The 23,731-nt window shown below is 39.0% G+C and overlaps 1 protein-coding gene across 3 annotated transcripts in view; it reads left to right on the forward strand.

The window, feature by feature from the left end:
- Positions 1 to 23,731, forward strand: part of LOC146321001 (glutamate receptor ionotropic, kainate 2) — a 371,281-nt gene that overhangs the window by 239,909 nt on the left and 107,641 nt on the right. For all 3 annotated transcript variants that reach the window (XM_084725990.1, XM_084725988.1, XM_084725989.1), the window contains exons 9-10: positions 1,766 to 1,873; positions 9,639 to 9,752. In XM_084725990.1, the coding sequence (XP_084582116.1) occupies positions 1,766 to 1,873; positions 9,639 to 9,752 (222 nt within the window). The remainder of the gene's footprint in view (positions 1 to 1,765; positions 1,874 to 9,638; positions 9,753 to 23,731) is intronic.

Raw genomic sequence — 23,731 nt, forward strand, 5'->3', positions numbered from 1 at the left:
AGCCCACAGCATTTAAGCAAACATTTAGGGTCAGCTGTAGCAAAACTGTCAGGAAGATCAAAAGTAACAAACAAACAAACAAAAAAACAGTTTTGGACAAAATCCAAAATGGTGGTAAATCTACAAAGAAACAAAGAGGCATGGAATTATGTCTCTGAGACCTACAGTTCAAAAGTTACAAGCAGAAGCATAAAGTTTGTTGTTGTAGCATCACCATATGGCCAAATTGGACCAAATTCCGCAGTGCACTCCCTTGGGTACTCAGCAATACACCCGCCAAGTGTGAAGTTGATCAGATGAACAGGACATACATACAAATAAACAGACAGACAGTCCTTTCTTTCTAGTTGGATTGTTAAAGGACACTCCTAAGGATGGATCCTACCTGACATGCTGGCCCTGTCTTGAAGAGGATCTTGTTTTAAGGCTTTAATTATTTAAGTGTACCGACTACATGCTGCACATTTCTAAATTAATGTGTTAAAATTACAACCACGTGGGACCATTTGGGATCGGATTCTGTTCTCATGCTGACAGGGTTCATCCTCTGTGGAGCATGAAGGTGTTTAGCAAGTCCCACAGCATTCAGACACGTCACCAGTTTGGAGAAGCAGCAGGAATACTGACAAAGGAAGCTAAGCAATGGACAGGGTCAGCATCAAAACATGAAATGATAATGTAAAAAAAAAAAAATCAAATTTTTAATATTTTCAGTGTTTTACCTTGCTTTTTTGAAACTGTCATTCTATGAGCCAAATATCACATTCTCCAAACCAACCAAACTCCACTAACCAAACAAGAACAGTCATTTTACTCTGCAGAACATGGGTGGTGCTGGTCTACTATTGCCTCGATCAGTTAGTTTGTTTGTGTTCTTGTGTGACTTCAGGACAGTTTGGATCTACCAAAGTCACAAAATACCACTAGCATACTAACAGATCAAGGCAGCGATGGACCAGGTAATACCCTGAATATATCATACAACCCCACAATCCAATCCAAACTATCTCTTTAAGACCAGGAATTCTCCTCTAGGGACCATGAATAGCAGTACCAGATTTCCTTACAAAATGGACTTAAGTTGTGAAATATTTTCACAACAGACAAATGACTAATTGCTTGTGGATAATGAACAAATCAACATATTGTTAGCTCGTCTAAACAGTCGACAGACAGACCTCCCCCTTCCTTTGTAACAGTAATTCATAACAATCCCCAATGGAGCAGCATATCCATGTTTCTGTGAACAGCACGGCATCAATGGAGAGGTGTTCAGACTCTGAGTCAAAGTAGTATGACAAATGCTTTCTAGCACAGTTGTCTGCGCTGAGTGAGTAACTTCCAGATCTGTGACTCCCACTCATCTGACTAAAGATAGGCCCTGAAGTGCCTGGCTTCCAGTCTGAGCAGCACTGTGATGATTCGCTGTACCTGAGAAAAAGCCTCTCCTGCTCTGAGCCACTTTCATGCTACATTGTATCCTATCACACCCCTAAATATCTGTAAAGATTGGGTAATTGCCTTCCCACTGTTACAAATGCAGCCTCTGAGTGTGTGTAGGCACCTTGATGTCAGGAAAGACTGTACAAACAGGAACAGTGTGTGAAAGGGGGAGACATAGAAAGAGTGTGTGTGTTCTCACTCTTTGACTGCTTTCCCTCAAACGTTGTCATCAAAAGCATATCAGGAAGCGGAGATGCAACTTGATGCTGATAGCTGAATGTCCTCTGATGTTCTCTGTGTCTCTCTCTCTCTGTCTCTTTAGGCCCACTGGGACGGCCTGACCGGGAGAATCACTTTCAACAGGACCAATGGATTGAGGACAGACTTCGACCTCGATGTCATCAGTCTGAAGGAGGAGGGGCTTGAGAAGGTTGTGTGTCTTTGTGTACCTATGAGTCTGCCTGGTGTAACGATGTGTCGATCAGATAAAACCCATTAAATCAAGGTGTAAATGTAGCGGTGATTTATAAAAGATCAACACACACACACACACACACACACACACACACACACACACACACAACGGGTATGCCACAATACCCCCTTAACATGTAGGTGTAAATGCATTGTATCTGCAGTCCATTAACAGCCTGTCAGGTCATGGAGGGCTTTCAGGTTCAAAGGAATAGTTTGCTGACTTTCCGAGATGGGGAAATTAATATCAGTCTCATTACATGTTGGTATGTATTTTCAAAGTGTCCCAATGAGCATCCACAAAAATCTGAGAGAAAATAAACATTCAAAGCCATTAGTAAGCATCGCTCAAATAAGAGGTCATGTTGCTTTTTAGACCAGTCAGTCCCAAAGACTAGGTTGTGACCCACAGGTGGGTCACAGGAGATTTTATTTGGGTCGGAAATGGAAAACAAATCAGCAAAATTTAAGACATATCTTCAGTACATATTTTATAAAGCATTTAAAATGTGTGTATTATTTTACTGATGAGAGGAAAAACAAGAGCCTGCTAATTCTCTCTAAATGCACTTACTTTGTCTTATTTCTTATGTAGGCTAAAATGAATAAAAATGAAAAAGTTGGGAAAATTCAAAATTTCAAGGCAACTTATTTAGAGTTTTTGATTTTTAATTCCAACTCTTAAGTTTTTAAAAAAAAGTTTTACCAACTAATAATGTTTTGTTGAGTGTTTGCTGTTTTAAGACATTAGTTTGGATCCGATCTAATGTTACTTTCTGCAGATCAAGGCAGCTGTAGACCAGCAACTCTGATGTTCTGTGAGGTAAATTACTGTTTCTGTAAAATAGAACGATATAACAGAGACTGGTTCAGACTCAAAGAAGCAGATTAGGTGGGAGCTGAGAGGATCTGTTGCATGTGTTTGAGTGGGACAACTGATGTGGATTTTTCTCGATTGGTTCATGGCATTAAATGGGTAATTTTCATAATAAATGGTCTGGCAGAGGCACACTCATCTCAAACCCAATGTCAGGAAATTGCACAAAAACTTGAAATATTTTGAATTTCCTTTGCAATTAATTTCTATTACTTTTAGATGCTTACTATTATGTTAATGAGCCCCTAAATTACAGTTAGAAGGCTTTGGGTTTCCAGTGGCTTTAGGGCAAAATTTGCAAACCACCTCAAAAAGACTAGAATTGGGAGGAAACCGCTAACCTGATTCTGTCCAAAGCTCAAAAATATTCATACCACCACCTCTAAAGCTTACAAATCAGCATGCTTTGTTTAGTCTGTACAACAAAAAGAAATTGAAATGTTTCTTCCAAGAACTTTGTCCTGTTGAACAGCAGCTAAGTGGAATGATTGTGCACAGCCTCCCAGACTCTGGTTGTCAAAATGAATGTTTTTCCACCAAATCAGCTCAGGTTCTTGAACCAGTTTCATTCAAGATTCTTGGAACCTTGGAGCTATCTAGCAAACCAGCCCACATTTCCACCAGTTAGAAGCGGAACCATTGTAATAAAAGATGCCCCATCAATGGAGGGCATAGCACAACAGCATACACTCCCACTTCAGGTTCTGAGCTAATTTACCTTTGATTGAAATGCTCATAAGAGCTCAAAATTAACAAAGACAAACTGAAATGGCACCAGTTCTGTGATGGTGGAAAAGACAAGAGGTTGCCATTTTTAGTACCATTGCGCCCCCACAGAGAGCAATACAGGTGCCCGCTATCTGTAGCTTTAGTTTGTGTATTAAGCAATGTAAAACTCTAGTAGAGCTGTAGAGGTATTGTGTATGTGTGATTCTTAGAGGGAGCCAGGCTAGCTGTTGCTAATAGGCTTACCCTGTCCTCTCTACAGCTCCAAGCACGAGATTGATATTGATCTCACACTAGGAATGACAGCCAAAAGACAGATTTAAAGAAATGTTGAACTCTAACTTTATGCCAGACTAACACTATAATCACATAAAAGTCAGTGGCTGAAAACAGCCTTAAGCTTCTGTAACGGTTGTGTCTTCCTCTTGTGTAGCCAGACTTTTAATAGTCAACATAACTTGTGGTCTACAAGGTTTTTAAAGCTTCCAAGAGCCTTATTTAATCATAAATGGTCTTTGACATTCAAAATGAAAAAGAAAAAAAACAAACTTTTTGTCTTTGGTGTGGTGGTATGCAGCACTCAATAACTCCACTTAACCAGCAGAAAAAAGAATCCTCAAAGCTCAAAGTTCAATACTACAATGGCTTTGTGATCTCATAATGGTTAGAAAATACAACTTACTCTGGAAAAAAAAAAAGAAATACCACCAAAAACTGTTTAAAGATTTGTATTTGGAGCTTCCAATCGGAAGAAAAAAAGAAAAAACACAAAGTCTATTAAAGCAGAATGGAGATCATTTTTCGTATGAACAGAAAGAAGCCACACAGCTCAGAGAATGACATTGCCATCATTCAGGAACAGAGGAGCCTGTTGAGAGTTGAGAAGCTTTAACGGCATACTGCCAAGTCAGCTGTGGACACCAACAGTAAAAACAGCCATTTGTTTATGAAAAAGACTGTGGCTTTTTAGAGCATACAGCAGTACCCTCAAATCCCAAAACTAATGTTAAAAAACTTAGTGGAGTTTGAAACCACTGACAGTGTTGCGAAGCTGAAATGAAGACTAAATACAGGAAAGTTTATAATAGGTGAGTTTCCATCCAACCATTCTATATGCATTTTTAATTTCCAAACACAAAATGTAAGTAGAAATGGCCAAAATTTGGAAAAAAAATCTTAAAATATATGAAATATAGCATATGAAAAACGTTTATACATTTGGTTGAAGTGGAAAAGTTGGGGGTTTTAAAAGTAAAGGAAACAAAGTGCAAAGGAAACAGACTTAATAAATAATGACATACATGAAGCATGTGACTTACAGGTTGAATGATAACAAACTCCTCCTCTGATTCATTTTTCCTTGCCTGGTAATAAAGTTCGACTTGATTCTCAATAATATGATTTTTAAGGCTCTATCTTATGCTGATCTAAAGTGCAAGTTCAAAGTGCAGTGGATTTAATTTATTCAAGCTGTGTCCAAATCCACACTTGCTGTCTTGTGCCCTGCCCCTTGCAGCGGCAGCAGTGCACAGCAGGATGCACCTATCATCTGTGCCCAAGTGCTTTGATTAATTCATTGGTGTGCAAAAAAATCCTTTGTTTTGCCTTTTTTGCCTAATTTTTAGACCTCCCACCCATGGATATATAGACTGAGTGCAAGTATACAGCAACCATACCAGTGTAAGAAAGCAAATCCACCTGCAGTACTGGTGCATCTGCTTTGCACTGTGTGTCAGATAGGGCTCGTAGTTTCACAGTGCACCACACGACTATTTTTATGTTTTTAGCTGTTGCATGTGAACAGAAACAATTATCAACATTTTGACTGGAAGCAACACTGAATCTGCATTTCAATATAGTATACTGAAGACAAAATGTAATAACAATAACAAGTCAGACCCTCAGTCTTAATACAATGCTTGCATGTCCATACAGAATGTACACTGGGAGTTCTTGGCTGTAATTACTCTTTCTATTTGCATGTTTTTACTGTGACATACCATCGTAGTGTTTCCCTTGACAGTGTTTTCTTACTGAGCCGTGGTGGGGATACTTCCCCTTTGTTGCCGCATGTGACTTGCAACTCAAGAAGAGCTCAAACTCAAAGCGAAGGGAGATTTTGCCTTGTTTCTTATGTGTGAATTTGAGGGCTGGAGGGTTTTTTTTTGCAGACAGACAACAGTACAGACTTTACATCCAGCCAGTTAACAACACAATCCGACTCTGTGTGTTTATGTGACAAATCAAACTGATTTCAAAGCTTGCTGGGAACTCAAGCTGTTTCTCTTATTTTATTCACAACCCCCTTACTTTTTACTCCTGTCTCTGAGCATTATAATAGAAGACGGTCTTGTGATTTTCTGGCATGTTCACAAAGACAGAGAACATTTTATAGTGTATTTAGACAAACAACTGCTAAAAAAAAATCAGTGAGTGTGAAGGCTTTCCAAATGCAGTTTTTACAACTCTGGAAACTTATGTTGTCTCAGGGGTTAGAGGATTTTGTCAACCAATCACAGTGTCAGTGGTTTAAACCCTAACCCAACTGTCCACACAGCAACATGTCCCTTAGAAAAGACATTGAACCCCAAGTTGTTTCTGATGGGCAGGCCAGCACCTTGGTAGCTCCGTCGCCATTGATGAAACGCAAATTGTCCAGTGCCTTATCTACTAAAGTAGAAAGGATCGATCTGTTTATCATTATTTTATTCTCCCTCACAATGATCATTAGGCAAAAAGTAGAATCATATTGTTGATTTTAAATGGGCTACAGGAGAAACACTTTAGGTCGGCCACATTGTCAAACTTATGATTTGGGATGTCAAACACGAAATCTTTGGGTTGGCCAGGTCGTCAAATATGGATGCTTTCTTTCTCTATAATCACTTCAAATAATCTTAAATTGAGGAGATTCAGCTATCTGCAGTCATTTGTGTCTGTGACTCTTCTGCGCAAGCATTTTTAAACAAGGACTTACATCCTATCAGTTTATTTTGGGGAATCCAGCAAAGAAAAAACGTGTCTTAGCTCTCTATGTGACCATACATATACCAATAGAGGAATTTTACAATTTTCTCCTGCTGTTCAACATGGAAACGCAATGGATTATAACCTTAAAAAAATATCCATTTGATTTATCTAAGATCCAAACAAACTCCAAACCCAACCTTTATGGCATATGTCATGGCATATACACTACATCAGCATGTGTTTGTGTACTCATATGAATAGGTGCATCTCTGGTTTACATCTTTTCCCTGGAATGGCATCTCTCCAGTGTTCAGCACTCAATTTAAGATTCATGAGATCATCAGTGGGAAGAGAACCTGCTAACACCGCCGATACAAATAATATTCTCAAATGCAACTGCAAGCACTTCACACTTCGGCATCCTCACCGGTGCTCGCCTCTCAGCAGCTCCTGACCTCTGGTCTGTGTGCTGTGTGCGCCTGCACCTCCATGAATAATTTACTCTATTAATAAAAACCCCTTCAGAAGCCCTCCAGCCTCATGAAGCCTGAATTAAAGAGTTGATTTGCAATTACAAAGCCTTTCTCGGGCCCTCACACGGGGCATCAGAGGAGCCCTGAGGAGCGTGTGGCTGGTGTGGGTTTGGAGTGTTTGTGGTCCCTTCTAGTGATGCCCAGGGCAGTGGGATTGGATAGGGTGTGTGTGTGTGTGTGTTTGGGGTGGGTGGGTTGACGGGGATGCTTGGGTGTGGAGACTTGAAGGAGAGCTGAGAGACGGCAATAGAAGCTTTGAGGCATGATCCGATACCCTCGCCGTGCTCTTCTTCCTCCTTGCTTCCCCAGCATGCCCCCCTCCTTCCTCCTCTTAGCCCTCCTCGGTGTTGTCCTCCACCGACCCTTCAAAAGGCCACGGGGGCAATCCAGATCCTAGATCATCTCTAATATTATTCCCTGTGGGACTCTAGAAGAAAGTGCCCCCTGACAGTGTTGAGGGTTCACGTGGCTGTCAACTGTGTCCTCAGGGTGCTGCACAATTTTCGCTCTATGTATCCTGAATAGAAAGATGGGGAAGTCTGAGTGCAGTGTATGTCTGTGTTGCACATGTCTACCCGTGTGTTTGGCAGTGTTACTAAAGCTTTAAATATCCCGCCAAAGATCAGTTGCCGAACCCTAACAATACCGTAGTTGCCATTTACAGATATTGTTAGAAAACATGGTTTTAAAAAACATTCGTCAAATATCAACATTCTTGGACAGTAGAGTTGTTTCTGTGGATCTGTGCAGAGTGTTAAGTGTTAAGTACAGTACCTAATACCTAATACAATACCTAACCTCCCAAATCTCAGCATCGCATTTAATTTCCCTTTGCGTCAAACAAGTTAATTGACCCACCCTCTTTAGTTACTGTCGCTACATCTATCAAGCTTTTCATTGTTGCACTGCACATATTAGTTTACAGTGACAACAGTGGCAGACTTAACATTAAAGTCGGCAGTATTTTTTGAACACGAGGTTTTTGATTCCACAGAGAACTAAACAAAAGCAGCTTCTCATTTCTATCTGACAACTGGATTTTGTTGGATGAAATGATGACTCTCAGTATCAGCTTTCTTAAGCATAGCTAGAAAAAGAACATAATTTATTAGTCCCCTTTGGGGAAAATTCTTTTTTTTTCAATCCATTGTTTATTGTTTTACCCACACATAAGCTTGTATACAAACATGCACATGCAGTTTTGTGGGAGAGGTGGTAGAGTGATGGATGCTTCCCAGAAACAGGCACCCTGAGCAGTTGGGGGTTTGGTGCCTTGCTCAAAGGCACATCGACAGTGCCCAGGAGGTAAACCTGGCACCTCTCCAGTCCACGTCATACTTTTTGGTCAGAGCTGAGCTTGAACCGGCTACCCTCCCAACCCCTTACCACATTCAAACCCCAACACCAGTGAGCCACGAGCCAGCTAATGTAAGCTAACGCTAACACTTAAACTGAAAACTAAATTGGTTCAGGATAAAATCTAAGCTAACCTGCCCTAGACCTAAGAGAGTGAGCCAGAATCTATTTCTCACACGTGTTTGAAGACTACAAAAAATGATATCCCCCCAAAGCTCCATGCACACCGCTTCAACGTGTAAAGACATGCAAAGCTTGACAGGCCTGCGGTGCTTCATTTCAGTTGCTAATCTTCAATGGGACAGTTTCTGTTCAGAGGAGGGACTTAGCGAAGAGTGAAAGGGGTTGATCCAAGATACATTAATGTTTCATACAAAATGCATACATAAATTAAAAGGAAAATTCATGACTTTTGTGTGAATTTGAAGCAGTAAATCCCCACAGTGCTGCTACATTAATCAAGAAAGGTGAGGTCTCCTGGAGCTGTGCCAGCAGTGCCTACACATACCAGAATGCATTGTGTGCAAGCTTCTGACACCCACACCCATGTTGCCATGTATCACTGCCCTAGCCTATAGCTATTATTTTGTTGGCCAAAACATAGTGTTAGGTGACAGAAAATACTCATAGCACACCCCCTGGCCAATCCAATCCAAGCTGAAATAGCCTGTAGTCCTTCCTTCACAACAATGACATCACTGTGACATCACTGGATGCTGAAAGAACAACAGATTTTGCAGCAACTCTGCTTTTTCTGTCAACATAGCACGTACTGAGGAATTTATTTCTCCAATTTGACTACATTTACCCTCAATGCCAACCGAATATCGACATGAAAAGTGTTTAATCTTTTTAAAGAAAATCCAGCATGAAATGTCTCCAAATATTCAGGAAACAGAATTAGTTGTTACTTTGATTATTGCTCTTTCTAAATATCAGAATCAAACGGAATGTGCTAGAGATATATCTTGCCTTTACCATCTGTTTAATTTGAGTTGCTGTTCCTCTCCCAGTGAGCGGGTTTCAAAGAGAAATTGACAGAAAATTGTATGTTTCTGGGTGGAAATGTTCTCGCTATTTCATGGGGAATAGGAGAAATTTCCAATAAGCCGAAAGCAAAACAGCCTAATATTAGTTTTTCAAATGAACAAAGTGAGGAATAATTGAACGCAACATATAACTGGATTTTAAATTCTCTCTCTCTGTCCTGAAAAAAATTAAAAAAAATAAAAATTAAACAAATGTATTTTGTTGTACAGATTGGTACCTGGGACCCTCCAAGCGGCCTGAACATGACGGACAACCAGAAGGGGAAGACGACTAATGTCTCTGATTCCTTATCCAATCGATCCCTGGTCATCTCCACCATACTGGTACTGGTACTTTTTTAGTTCATCTATATGTTTGTTTTTTGAACTGTTGTTGGAAAAAATGATCACAGTTTTTCACATTTCTCTTTCTGCTGTTCAGCAGCTTTTACATTTTAGTTGCATGTTGTATGATTTGACAAAAATGTCCATCAACACCAAACACAAAAACTGAGAGGGGTACAAAATCATCTAACCCAAGAGGTCCGCTTGCTCGTTTTGTGGAGCTTTCAACTGCATCTCATGTTGTTTTTCAGCAAAAAGACCTGGCCCAGGCATCATTCTGTGAACTTCAGCATCAAATTTCAGTCATGTACAGTGTAGTCTCTGCAGGCTGCTGTGTTCTCTGCACCTCATGGACACTTAAAGTTCCCACTGAATGGCTAGTGGAGTGCTTATTCTTATGCATACGTTACGTTACCTTTAAAAGCAGGCAGCTAAGGGGAGACTTGCCATGGCTATTGATAGCATTTACAGTAGCCATTAGCACTTAATGTGCCTTTTGCCCTCACCGCCACCATGCAGCTATAGTGGTCCATGGATATATTAAGGAGAATGGCCATATTGGCTCCCAGCAGGACTGGGACTGAAAAACAGCCTCCGAGACCAACAAGGTTTGATGACAGGGAATAAAGCACCAGGGTGGTTTTCTTGCAGGGTTTGGCCTCTGGCAACCCAGAGCCGAGTCACAGCTAACCAAGCTAATCGCTGTTAGCAGTTAAGCGACTAAAGCATGAATTAAAACAATTTTCCCTTCAGGAGAACCCCCATAAACAACCTTGGTTCTGTATTCCTCATTGGTGTTGGAGCCTGGGTTTGGTCCTAGTCCAGCTGTGTTCACTGGGAGGCTGCTGAGCCCAGTTCCATTCCCTGCAAATGGCAGCAAATATTTATGGTTAGCTACTTTAGCAACAAAAAAAATCTCTGTCCACCAGAAAAATTGAGCAGTCGGAGGACATCAGAGGGAAAACAAGACAATAATTTTCCATGAAATATAATCCAGGTTCACCCAAATCAGTGAACAAAGTTATAAAATTGAGTTTTTGTACAGTGAGCCCTGGCCCACAGAAACACCCTGCTCTGGCAGTATCTTAACAGAGAAAGCATTTTATCAGATGCTAAGTTAAGATACGCCCCCAGCTGCATGATGGAGGAGTCATTAACATTTTTAATTGTTTTCCAGGAAATGATAAACTTTAAATACCATTAAGAAAACCCGTTGGCCAGGCACTGGCATATACATGACATATAGTTCACTAAATATGAACATACTTAAACATTGATTTGACCTCATGGGAACTTTACAGCAGGAACTATAGCAGGTTTATCCAGTCCTGTTAAAGACCAGAGGAAATATACTAACCTAGTTCAGACTATCACTTCTAGAGATAAAAATATATCATAGTCAAAATAAGATATGCTTGCATTTCTGGCACCGTGGAGATGAGACATGGGAGCATTGAATTATTGTACAACTCGCTTTAAATATGCTGTGAAAAATAAAACAGCAAAATGAAAGCATAAACATAGAAATACACAAGGATTATAATATTACATGCAGGCAATTGGAAAGCTTTGGAAAGTTCACAGTCCAGGTCAGAATGAGTTTTACTCAGTAGAGTTACTAACACTGTGATTGGACATGCAGAAGGAAACAGAGTGCAGTCGTTAGCCAATTGGAAGCTTATTTCACCGTCCGCATCAATTAAGTCAGACTGGCATTTGATCAGGTCTTTAGCCCATTTGGTAAACACAAACTTGCTCTCTGCATCTCACAAATGTGATCTAGCAGGATCTCTGAGTAATGAAAATTCAAACAGTTACCTCTTTCTGCTATTTTGGGCCAGCAGTGTGCAAATTAAATATTGCAGCTTTAAATGTCTGTTTATAGCCAAATCAAATTGTAATGGTGCTTTATGTGGGACCAATTATAGAAGGCTAGAACAGCTCTCAGCCATAACACACTCCCTCCAAAGATGTCATTATTTTTAAGCTTTTCCTCTTGAAAAATCCTTCAGTGCTTTGCCTGAGCTGCCCTTTCTGTTTAGAGCACTTTCTGGGTATGCTGCTCGCCGACTCAATTGAAGTAGAGTACCCCAAAGCACTGCACTCTCAAATTGCCAGTTGACTTCACCACTTTGGAGGACACCAATTTGGTGGGCGCAGGCCCAGGCAGGGAAAATTGACTGATTGATTGTCCAATAAGATTTCATGGTTTACGGCTCTGCCTCCCATCAACCAATTTATCAGGCATATTGTTTTATTGTTTCTCTTGCCAGTGCTGCCAAAAAACAAGGAAATCAAACAGAACTTTGAGAAGAAGTAGTACATTTAAAATCTGTTTGATCTGTATCTTTACAGCAATATTCTTTCCGGTGACATTGAGCTTCATGAATGCTAATCCATTTGGCTTTATGCTAAGCTAAGCTAATCAACTCCCAGCTCCAGGTCTGTACTCAACACACAGACATGAGACTGGTATCAATCTTCTTATCTCTCTCAGGAAAGAGCATAAGCATATTTCCTAAAATGTTAAACTGCTCCCACCAGACTCCTATCACTTCACAAAGACACTTTATTCAGACTGCAAGCAAATCAGATTTGGTTCTCAAATCAGATCTTTAAGACAGACTGTCTGCACTGTTAGATGTGAGTGATCAGATCAGATTTGTGCATCCAGACCACTGACATAAATAAAAGACGGATGACACGTCTCCTTTTCCTCCCACTGTACCAAAATGAAGCCACAATATCCTGGATACAAGTGTTGCCCTCTACACTTTTGACATCTTTTGGAGCCAGAGTCAGATATAGTAGAGATAGACAGCGTTGGAGCTGCACTTTCAAGTTTACACCCACACAATCACAAGCAGAGCTCAACTGTCAATCATGCCATGAAAGCCACCCTTTATATCATCAAATTACTAATTAAACCAAACTGATCAGGGTGGTAAGAGCTACCTAAAATGACAAAAAGCATCTTTGGGAAAAAAGATTTGATGTGTACTTTGATATTTTAGTCATCTCCTACCTATTAATATTGAGGGGCACTGTATAGCAGTGGGTGACTGGCTTTACTTTACTTTAAGGAAGCTCTCATGTTAACCACTTCTATATGTATACAGTCTATGGTCCAGACATCACCATCCTATCTGCATGGGTTGTTGTGTGGTTGTGTGGCAGCCTCTGGGGCTGAAAAATGAAGCCAAGATGGAAGTGGCAAAAACCGCAGTTCCTCAAATGACCACTTGAAGCTGGCTCCAAAAGTCAGTCCCCACAGACCCCCATATTAAAATACCCAATATTACTGCAGAAATAAACATGTTTACAGCCTGGAACAAAGAACAGTTTTGCTCTCTATATCTAATTTTACCATTCATGACAAGTGGAGAGGGAGGTGAAATTTTCAGCCCGCCTCTGCTCCACCCTCACTCCACCTCTTTGCTATGTTTGACTTTAACAAAAGTTTGCCAAGAGTCAGGTACTGCCAAGATCGTGACGGCCAGATCTGCTACACTAAGAGTTTTACAATGGCTTTCCCGAAACCTATGGGGGATGTCAGAGAGGTGTCGTCTCCATCGACTAGTTATTACACAAACTGTATGCCATATTCTATGGCAGAGGTTTTTGGCATTGGCATTCAGTTTTGAGGGCCATGCACAAAAATCCACAAGCAAAATTATATTGACTGGCCACCAAATTCACCTCCTCTTCTCCTCAACCATGCAGCATTTTTATCTGTGGTGGTTTTTCCATCTCACTTCCACATTAAACTGCTGATTCGTCCACTGAAATGCAGCACTGACGACAGAACGTGATTCCCTTGACAGTGGTGAGGTGCCACAAGTTGCCATGCAACCAGTAGCTTTCCTTAAGTTTTCGTTCCGACAGACGTGTTAGAAGAGGCAGTTTAGCACAGTAGTCTTGTTACATGTAGGCTAGTGAAAGAAAAAGTATTGAAATGGAATGATTAAAGTAAAATTCATATTTGGCAGCCACACAAAATGTTTGTGAGAGCTGCCACTGGCCCAGCAGGCAGCACTGTTGGAGCCCCTGGTTTATGGTAACTACATACGCTGGTGACACGGGTCTCCAGTATCTCTTGATAAATTGTCTTGTTCCGTTGTTCCCTCCAGCGGCTCCTGATGTGAAGATTTTACACATAACTTTTAAAGCTCGCCTGGCTCTGGCCCCATGCTAGGTGGTTGAAACGTTGACCCTGTATGAGCTAGTTCACAGCCTTAGATCCTCGGCCGGGGCCCTGCTCGCAGTTCCACATGACTTGCTGAGGAGATAAGGTTCACAGACTCAGTAGCATCTTTTAAATCGCTTCTTAAAACCCATTTTTAGACTTGCTTTATGTGATGTCATCTTTTTATTGTTTGTTTTTATTACTTTCTATTGCTTTATTGTTTCATTTTTACTTATTTATTCACTTGTTTTTTTTATCATTTTATTGTTCTTATTTTATATTTTCATTTTATATTTTGTAATTCCTTTATTTTATTGCTTATATTCTTTTTATTTATATTGTCATATATGCCTGACTTATACTGTATTTATTTTGACATTCTGCCTCTTGCTTTTTAGTGTCTGTTTTCAGTCTTCTTGTTTTAACTTTATCTTCATTTGCTCTTGGTTGTGTCTGGCCTCACTGTTTAGCTTCTGCTATTATATCACTTTCTGACTCCCTGCCTCGGTTTGCCTGTCAGAGCACTTTGTAAAACTCTGTTTTTAAAAGGCACTACATAAATATAGTTGTTATATAGTTTCCTTCAAACCTTGACTGTACAGAGGCTGGATTTTGGCCGGCAGTCTGAACAAGGCCTAAATTTACAATGTGTCAAAGTGTACACAGTATTAACAAAAAAGATTACACTTAATCAGTTTACCATAAACTTATTACAGGATGGAGGACCTGTAGCTGTTGCTTTGAGTCACATGTTGACCTTGTGTGTGTTAACATGCATGCCTAAAGTCCTACAATCGGCACACACTATGTTCCATGTGAGAACCATGACAGTGGAGGGAAACTTCAACGAAACGAGCCAAATTAAAGTCATATACAGTGTGATCCTGTTATTGAGGAGGCAAGCGTAAAAATAACAATATCAAGTAAATTGCGGGTTGTCATTATTCATCGTGGGCCTTCTTTCCTTCCGCGCGTGCTGTGAAGTGATTGGATTGCAGTTATTAGCAAAGACTCTCTGCGGCTGTAATTGCCATATCAGGATTGAGTCATGGGGAGATGTGTGATGGCTGTGAGCAGTGAGGAAAAGAAGGGAGGGCTGACAATAATTGGGTTTGTTACATTTGATTGATGCACACTTTCATCCAGCTTCTCATCATTTTCGCAGGGATTATGTACTATAAAACATGATGTAATTACTGTTGAGATCTTGGCCTATCAACAGTTTATCTACTTTCAAAATCAGTGCCGTAATGTTGTGGTGGAAATGAAGTACCTTTAGGCTAATGGCTGGAGCTGCAGATAATATACTGTGTAATGTCTTAAAGAGAGCAAGGAGCAGGCCGGCTTCCACTCGCACAGAAACAACCAGTTTTATTAAGAGAACAGTAAAGCTCCCTGCACACTGCTCTAAAATACAAAACACTGTGCTAACTCAGGGTTAGTGTTGCAGAATATTATACTGTACATTCCAATGAAAAGCAAAAAGGCCACAAAGGATGAGATGCCCAGAACAGAAGATAGCCAGTGGCAGAGGCAGCTCAGGCAGTTTGTGGGCAGCAGGTTGCTCATCGTAGGCATCACATTTGAATATCTGTTGCCTTGCCAGCAGTTGAAAGTATATCATATCATCATCTGAGCATTTCTAGTAAACCCAGAGGTAGCTAATGTTATGCTTACTGTTCCAGACAGTGGCGGACTCAGGCTGTCTGAGGGATGGTGGGGAAAAAGTAGAAAAAGGGGCACCGCTGTGATGCATTTATGGTGAAACATTTACAAATACTGGTTTAGATTAAAATGCTTGTTTTCTGTGACTTAAAGGACAACAACTACTACACTACTGTAATTGCAACATACAGGGAACAATTAACTATTAACCATTTAGAGGCCAGCTGAGTTGCTAGCATGTTGGGCAGCCTATGCCATTGCACTGCTTTTCCTTTATGCATTAGAAGAGGCACCAAGAGCGTACTTTGTCAAGTTTTGTCCACTTGAAAGGTACTCTGGAAGGTAGTCTGTGACATTTTGCCCACTAAAAAGGAAACCTAGAAAGCACTTTATCATGTTTTTTGGACATTGGACCTTCCTAGAAAGCACTTTATCATGTTTTGTCCAGTGGGAGGGCAGCCTAGAGGGCACTTTATCCATTATTTTGGACATTGGGCTACCCTAGAAGGAACTTTATCACATTTTCTGGACATTGGGCCACCCTAGAGGGACCTTTAATATATTTTGTCCACTTGAAAGATACCTTGGAAGACAGTCTATGTTTAAGACATTTTGCCCATTAGAAGGGCAGCCTAGAGGGCCCTATAGCCATTATTGTTGACATCGGGCTACCATAGAAGGAACTTTATTACATTTTTTGGACACTGGGCCACCCTAGGGGGAGGTTTGTCAAGGTTTTTTGGACATTGTGCCACCCAAGAGGGCAGGTTATCATGTTTTGCCCACTGGAAGGGCACCCTGGGAGACACTCAATCATGTTTTACCCACTGTAGGGGCATTCACGAGGGCACTTTTGCAGTGTGTTTTGTACATGGGGGCACCATGTTTTCCACAACTTTTGCCACAGTGACTCACATGATTTTAGCCTTAAGTCTGCTATTTCTATTAAAGATGTAAATGAAAGGAAAAAGGTAAAAGCTGAATTAATTTAATTTTTTAAAAAAGGCTACCCACTGTAAAGTTTACACCACCCACTCTATTGCATCAGATGAACCTACAGTCAGTGTTTGATTTATCTTTTCTGGGTGCTGTAGAAACATGGCTGTGCAACGTGGCAGCCTCTGTGGAAGAGGAGCTGCTCCCTCTGTTGATGTAAAAGGTTCATTTTATGATAACAAAAACATGATTTTTATTATATTATTACAGCCAATTTCACCATGTTTTGGCAATAAATCCCCCTAAATCTTACACACTGGACCTTTAGTGCAGATTTCTTGTAGAGGATGTTAAATGAAACAGCTGTCAGGATTTCTTAAAGGTAGAATCAGTAGGATTTGTCCAGTGTGTTCATAAACACATCAGAAAGGTAGCGACTACTCAGTTTCATTCCCTGGGTGTCAAATACTGACATGTTGGGTTGGTAAAGCATTCTGAGCACAGCAAAACGATGAGAAAATACGAAAATAGTGCAGCAGGTACATGAGTCTATATGCCTTTTTGAAGAAATGCTGCATATTAAGTATTTAAATAGTGCAAATCTGTACTCTTTATCTGCACATCTGGACTAAAATCAACTGAAATTAGGAACTAGAAAGTTAAAAAAAAGAGAGAGAGAAAGAGAGGAGAGAGAGGGTGGGGAGGGAGGTGCAGTAACCCCTCAGGCCTAATTGATTAAAACATTTGGCTGGAACAAAATGGAAAATGGAACAAAACCTGTGTTCTCAGATCAGGTCTCATTTCCATATGCGTGTCAGTATTCAGGGCTGCTGTTCTTGGATGAGATGTGTGGAAATGCAAACAGGACGGTGCCAGAGCTCACCGACCTTCCCGAATGTGTCACATTCAGGAAAGAGACAGATGTGGAGAAATAATGAATAAACACGACCAGTTGTATTAATTAGTAGATCACGCTGACAAATAAGCAGTGTAAAGCATCATTACACCAAATGACAGAGCTATCAAACATATGTTGTTAGTGCAACATATCCTGATGATTATCTGCTGCTGATGAAACTCATTTTTCTCATATAAGCCATCAGCTGATCATATGTGGAAAATTAACCAGGTGTAATACAACTGTATGAACTGAAATATCATAGCGGAGAAACACTGTAGTTTCATTTGGCTAACTTTTTTATGATTGATTAATTAGCCTGCAAGTTGTCATCATCTGTTGTTTAGTTTATACAGTTTTATTTTTATTTATTTTAACCTGTTTACTTGAAAATATTCTTCAGTGTAGAATATCAGTTGACAGTGTACATTATTTGGATGCAGACTAGACCAAAGTACAGATGCATGCACAACACAGCATTAAAAATATACAATACACAACATACAATAGGGCAGGTAGCAGTAAAAAGAGTATATAAATAATACCAGAGAGTGAATCTTATAAAATGAGTGTTTCCTGTTGCAGTCTTTTTGTCTAGTAACAGACTGCTGTGTATGTTCAGCCAGGAGGTGTAGAAGAGTAGTGAGTTTCCTACTTTTAGTTTAGCTTTTTTAGTCCAAAGAACAAACAAAAAAACAAACAAACAAACAAAATCCTCACAAAATGTCAAGAAAGGAAATATTCTTACATCAGTAGTCTGTAATAAACTTTCAGAGGTGGGAATTCACTAAGCACAAATACTGTGTTATTGTACTTAGGTAGATTTTTTCAGGTATCTGTGCTTTACTTTATTTATTTTTCTGACAACTTTTTACTTACTCCCACTTTACTTACTCCTTTAGTTTGAATGGATTTGAGTCAAATTATTGATTGTTTTTATTTTGATTTAAACTTAAATGGATGGGAAGAGATAGAAAAGACTTCTTGACATATCCATCAAGCATATAAAGCCCGACTGACAAGATGAAAATGATTGTAACAGACCAAAAAAAAAGCAAGAAAACGTAAAAGACATAAGAAGAAAAAGGTTATAATAGATTAAAAATATGTAAAAAAATGAAAATGATGTAACAAGACAAAAAATGTTGGAATAGATGAAATAGATGTGACAAAATGAAAAAAGGAAAAAGCCAAAAGAGACATAGCAAAATGTGAAAGATGTAACAACACTAAAAACTACATAAAAGATGCAACAAGACTAAAATAAGATATCAAGATGAAAAACATGTAACAAGCTGAAACAGACAAAACAGGAGGCTCGAGTGCAGAAAAGCTGAGCCTCAGTTAACTTTGCACAGAAACAGCTGGTAAAAATGTCCATCAGAGAGCGACTTTTTACTTTTATACTTTGAGTACATTTCTTCTGTTTTATACAATTATCTGTACTTTTACTTAAGTAAATAATGTGTGTACTTTTGCCACTTCTGTAACTTTGACGAATGTACATATTTGCACACATTGGCCCTTTACTGCCTGTATAGCAAACACTTGTTCCTGAATGGACAGCCTGATTCTGAGTGTAGTGGTTGTCAGGTTTCTGCACTTACGTTGAACCTTCCTGTGTGAAGTTCTGTCAAATATATTGCAAACTTGCCATCCACCTGAGCTGCAGTGCGGCAATTTTGGAGAGCTTGTTAGCTTGATATCATCCCCAAATGAAAAGAAAAACTAGATTTTACAATTTAATTCTTAATATTTGTACACATTTTACTTGATAAATCAAAAACAAATTGAGGTTATCAAAACTATGTTTTTGTTCAGATAAAAAACTAGTTGTAGAACTTTACCCACGTTGCATTGGGCTAATGAGCGGCCTTTCATCACACCACTGCACGCTGAGAGCACCTGGATGATTTGCTTTGTTCTCGGCTTCAGCCTCACTGCATGGAAGCAAATCAATAATACTAAAATAAATGTTTAAAAATGACTCAAATAAGGTAGTATCATTTGTTTTGTTTTTTTTTTTTTCCTGCGGCACAAAATCCATTGTTTCTAATTTGCTGGAGAAGAATGGGCTTGATTTTGTGTTTAAGGAGAGTCTGCAGAGAGACATGGAAGTGCTGGAGCTTTAATTAGGTTTGCTTTACAGAGATACTGGGCTTCTCCTTCACTCTCTGTTTTTAATTAAAGATGCTCCGGCCTCTGTCTGCAGCCAGCCTCGCTGCAGGAGACTGCAGGGAGGGTGTGTGTTTGTGTTTGTGTTTGTATGGGTTTTGTATTCGGGGTAGTGGGGTAGAAACTAACTAGAAGACACAGCACATACTTGTATCATTGTTGGAGACCTGATACTTACACCATCATACTGACTCATGTGGAGTCTGAGATGCAGCACGTCATACTTAAATACACCATTTATATTAAATACAGTTAGCTTAATTTGTTTGTATTATTTTATTTTAAGTTTATATATATATATATATATATATATATATATATATATATATATATATATATATATATATATATATATATATAACAAAAACCTTAAGACATTTTAAACTATTTTAAATTTCACTTAATGCTTTAATTACATACTTTACAACTGTATTAAATAATTCAGATCATTTTGACCAAAAAAACAACAACAAAGAAACAACAACCAAAAAATAAAAAATAAAAAATACACCCTTAAGATCACTAAATTATTCCTACCACATATTGCATGTGACAATGGACTATTTTACAAAAGGAATTATTAAAATTTATGCAGAAGATCAAAAGATATCCAGATTTTTGGTCCCTATAAGCTTGTTTCTCTGAACACTTAAGCTCCTACATTACTTGTGATGCAAATAAATAGTGTTCTTTTGAATGTAAACACAGACAAAAAGGCTATTACTGGGTCGTGTATCCAGCTTGTTCTCATTCCCAGGTTGCCACAAAGCTTTGTCACACCCCTCAGCATCTCATACTGATGCACGAGGTGCTCCTTAATGTCTGTGTGAGACATACTGGGCTTTCAGGTAACTTCAGTGTAACCCATCCACCTCAGGTGAAGGCTGAAGTAAACATCAGGTGAAGCTAAAAGTCAACATCATCTAAACTGTTAAATATCATAACATTATGGGCATCATTTTACTTGCATCACCCGATTTATTTCACTTAAGTCATGTGACATACACAACACAAAGCAAAGAAACATGTAATGTAAGGTAAAGTAGCATAAGGTAATGTAAGGCAACACAGCACAGTGCAACGAAATGTATTTTAATCCCAAAGTACCATTTTTTTCTCAACCTAATCAAGTACTTTTGCTGAAAATAAACACAATGCAGCATCTAGGAAGTTTACCAGTGTCTGAGCAGTATTGCTGCCTTTTTTAAACCTGGAAGTGAGACAGGGGTTCTTAGGGTATAGCTAACCCTTTTTATGCCTGATTAAGTAATGATTTTGTAAAAATCGGACGGTGTTCACATATATCTGGGACACAACTTTAAAGGGTCAACATTTTCATAAAAAATGTTGATTTTAAAACAAAGATGATGATAATAGCACATTTTTATACCCATGTAATCAGTGGGTATTGTTGTAGATTTCTGGCATAGAGCAAGTTCAGAAATTAAAAAAGACCACAACATTACATTACATTACATATATTTCATTTTATATATAAATCCTTAAAGAATAAAATTTGAGTATTGGTATTTCAGTAGTGTGTGATTCTAGAGTTCCAGAACATGACTGTGTGTAACATACACAATGTTCTGGGTGAATACTTGATTCTAATTGGCTGCAGGGTGTCCATTAACTCTTGAAAATGGACACCTCAACAGGCAATATCCTTTACATGTTGCACAGAGAAAATGTTATGTTTCAACTATTTCACATGTTGACTGGCAGTACTATAACAGATAACAACCTGAAGCTTTTAATAAATCAATTTATATTATTTCGCTCACTGTGTCACTTGCTGGGATACTGTTTGTAGACTCAGGGACACCATAGTGCAGATTGCACACAAAGTGCATCAGCAACACATGTTCTGTACATAATCTTATTGCTGCAGTGTGCTCATGTGTCAGATTATGTTCTTGACTGGACTGGTGTTGATACGATTAATTGGGATTAAAGCATGTGAATGGTGGAGGGAAACCATGCTGGATGAATCAAACCATGCCATTAAAAATTCTTTTGAACAGCGTCTCTTTTGATGCTGTAATTCTTAAAAGACAGATATTGCTAAATCTCCGTTGGTCAGTGTTGGCTTGAATCACACCAGAATAAACAAATTGCATGAATTATTGCACAATTTCACTGATTAGAGCTGAAGAGGCTTTGGAGCTGACTAATAATCAGATTTGGGTCAGTACAGCTTAAATTGTTAGCGATCTACTCTGCTGCCATTGCACCACAGTGCTTAAGCAAGTCACCTAAATTACAGGTAAAAGCTTTGAGGTGATTTGTGAAGAGCGGAAAGTGACATTTCTCTGATGCTGTGTCTACCTGTTCGGAAAATATGAAACCCCCTGCCTCCGTACACCATTTGCAGTTGCACGGATGGAAGATAAGAGCTTTTATAATGTCCAGAAACACTCGCAGGTGTTGCTGATTGTTCCAGTGAGAGTTGCTCTTTGTTAATGTGCACAGCGACTGTTTATGATAATTACAGTCTTTCACAGTTGACAGAAGGTGAGGGGTCATAAGCGGCTAATGGGCTCACAATAGCTTCTTTGTGCTCGACATGCTAGATAACAGTTGTTCCGCCAGTTAACACGGCAGCAAATAGAGACTGGGAGAAAATGGTCCAATAATAAAGAGAGGAATTAAATCATAATTTAAAGGGGCTGAGGAGGAATTTACTGTCATTGTGGTCGAAAGGTTCTTTCAGAGAGACAAGAATAGAGCCAGTGTAAAACAAAAGCAGGGATGTCCATTAATGTGTGTATACTGTGTGTTCTCATTGCAAAGTTGGGTGCAGAGCAGCAGGGATGGGCATTTTTCATATTTCAAACCAGTTTGATATTAAGCCAAATACTGGATCCACAAACCCAAATGTAACCACTAGGTGACACACGCAGCGTTGGGTGTAACTATACTTCTACAGCTTTTTGCGGTAACTAGACATTTAACGCATTAGTTTTAATTTAAATGAGGTGTGCTGTTGTTTTATCTTACCTGAAAACAAGGCAGTAAATGTGTAGCTTACAGGTAGGGGTGTTAGTTGTTGATGCCCTCTGGTGGTCAAAGGTATAAATAATCTCCTATAAGTGATAATGGGTACAGTGATAGATAGACATTTGACAGGTGTCACTAAAATAATATAGTTATGTGAACATTAATTAGAGAATTTCAACAGATATTTACAGGATGCAAAAGTTTCACTTTCCCTTGAAACTTTTTACTTTCATATCCTGTAATTGGTAAATTAATTAAATTACTGTTGCGACATGACAACATTTTTTCTGTATTTATATTTGTGAATAAACATTTTGCAATTTGAATCGTGAATACTGGACACAAGCTTTTAAAATACATTTTAGTGACAACTGCAAGTGACAAATCTTTTTTTTTTTAAGATTTTCACACAGACCCCCCCAAAATTTTGCCTTTGAGACTTTGCCTTTGGATTTTGCACTGTCTGTATGTTTACACTGCAGGATTGGATGCAGAGCACCACGGTTGGGTAAATGTTAAATGTTCAAACCTATTTGATGTTAAGCAAAATAATGTTCTGAATTTAACCAATAGGTGTCACAGGCAGATAACTGTAAATCACACAGCTTTTGTTGGAAACTAGACATTTACCTAATTAGTGTTTTCAAATTAATAACACACTTACTGAACTTAAATGAGGTTGTTACTTGTATCTTTTGTCCACCTGAAAACAAGGTATAAATGTGTAGCAGGTAGGTGCACCAGTCATTGCTGCCCTCTGGTGGTCAGAGGTATAAATAGTGATCAGTGATAATGGGTACAATGATAGATAAAAATTTGACAGTTATCATTAAAATAATACAGCTATGTGTATATTAATAAGAGAATTGAAACAGACATTTAAAAGTAACGCAGAAGTTACTTTCCAGTGAATTTGTGACAGCAATTTTTTTTTTAAAGATTTTTTAAAATAATATTTTTTTTAAAATACCAGACTGCTAATTCTAAATTTAACCACTATGAGTCATTCACAATTTTGGGAGTAACTGTAACTCCACTGCTTTTGGCAGTAACATGACATTAAACTAATTACTTTTTCAAATTAATACTGAATGTCTCCACCCTTGGTTGGCACTACAA

Source organism: Lutjanus erythropterus, chromosome 9 (genome assembly GCF_056507025.1).
Source record: "Lutjanus erythropterus isolate fLutEry1 chromosome 9, fLutEry1.hap2, whole genome shotgun sequence".
In the NCBI taxonomy this organism is placed as follows: Eukaryota; Metazoa; Chordata; class Actinopteri; order Lutjaniformes; family Lutjanidae; genus Lutjanus; species Lutjanus erythropterus.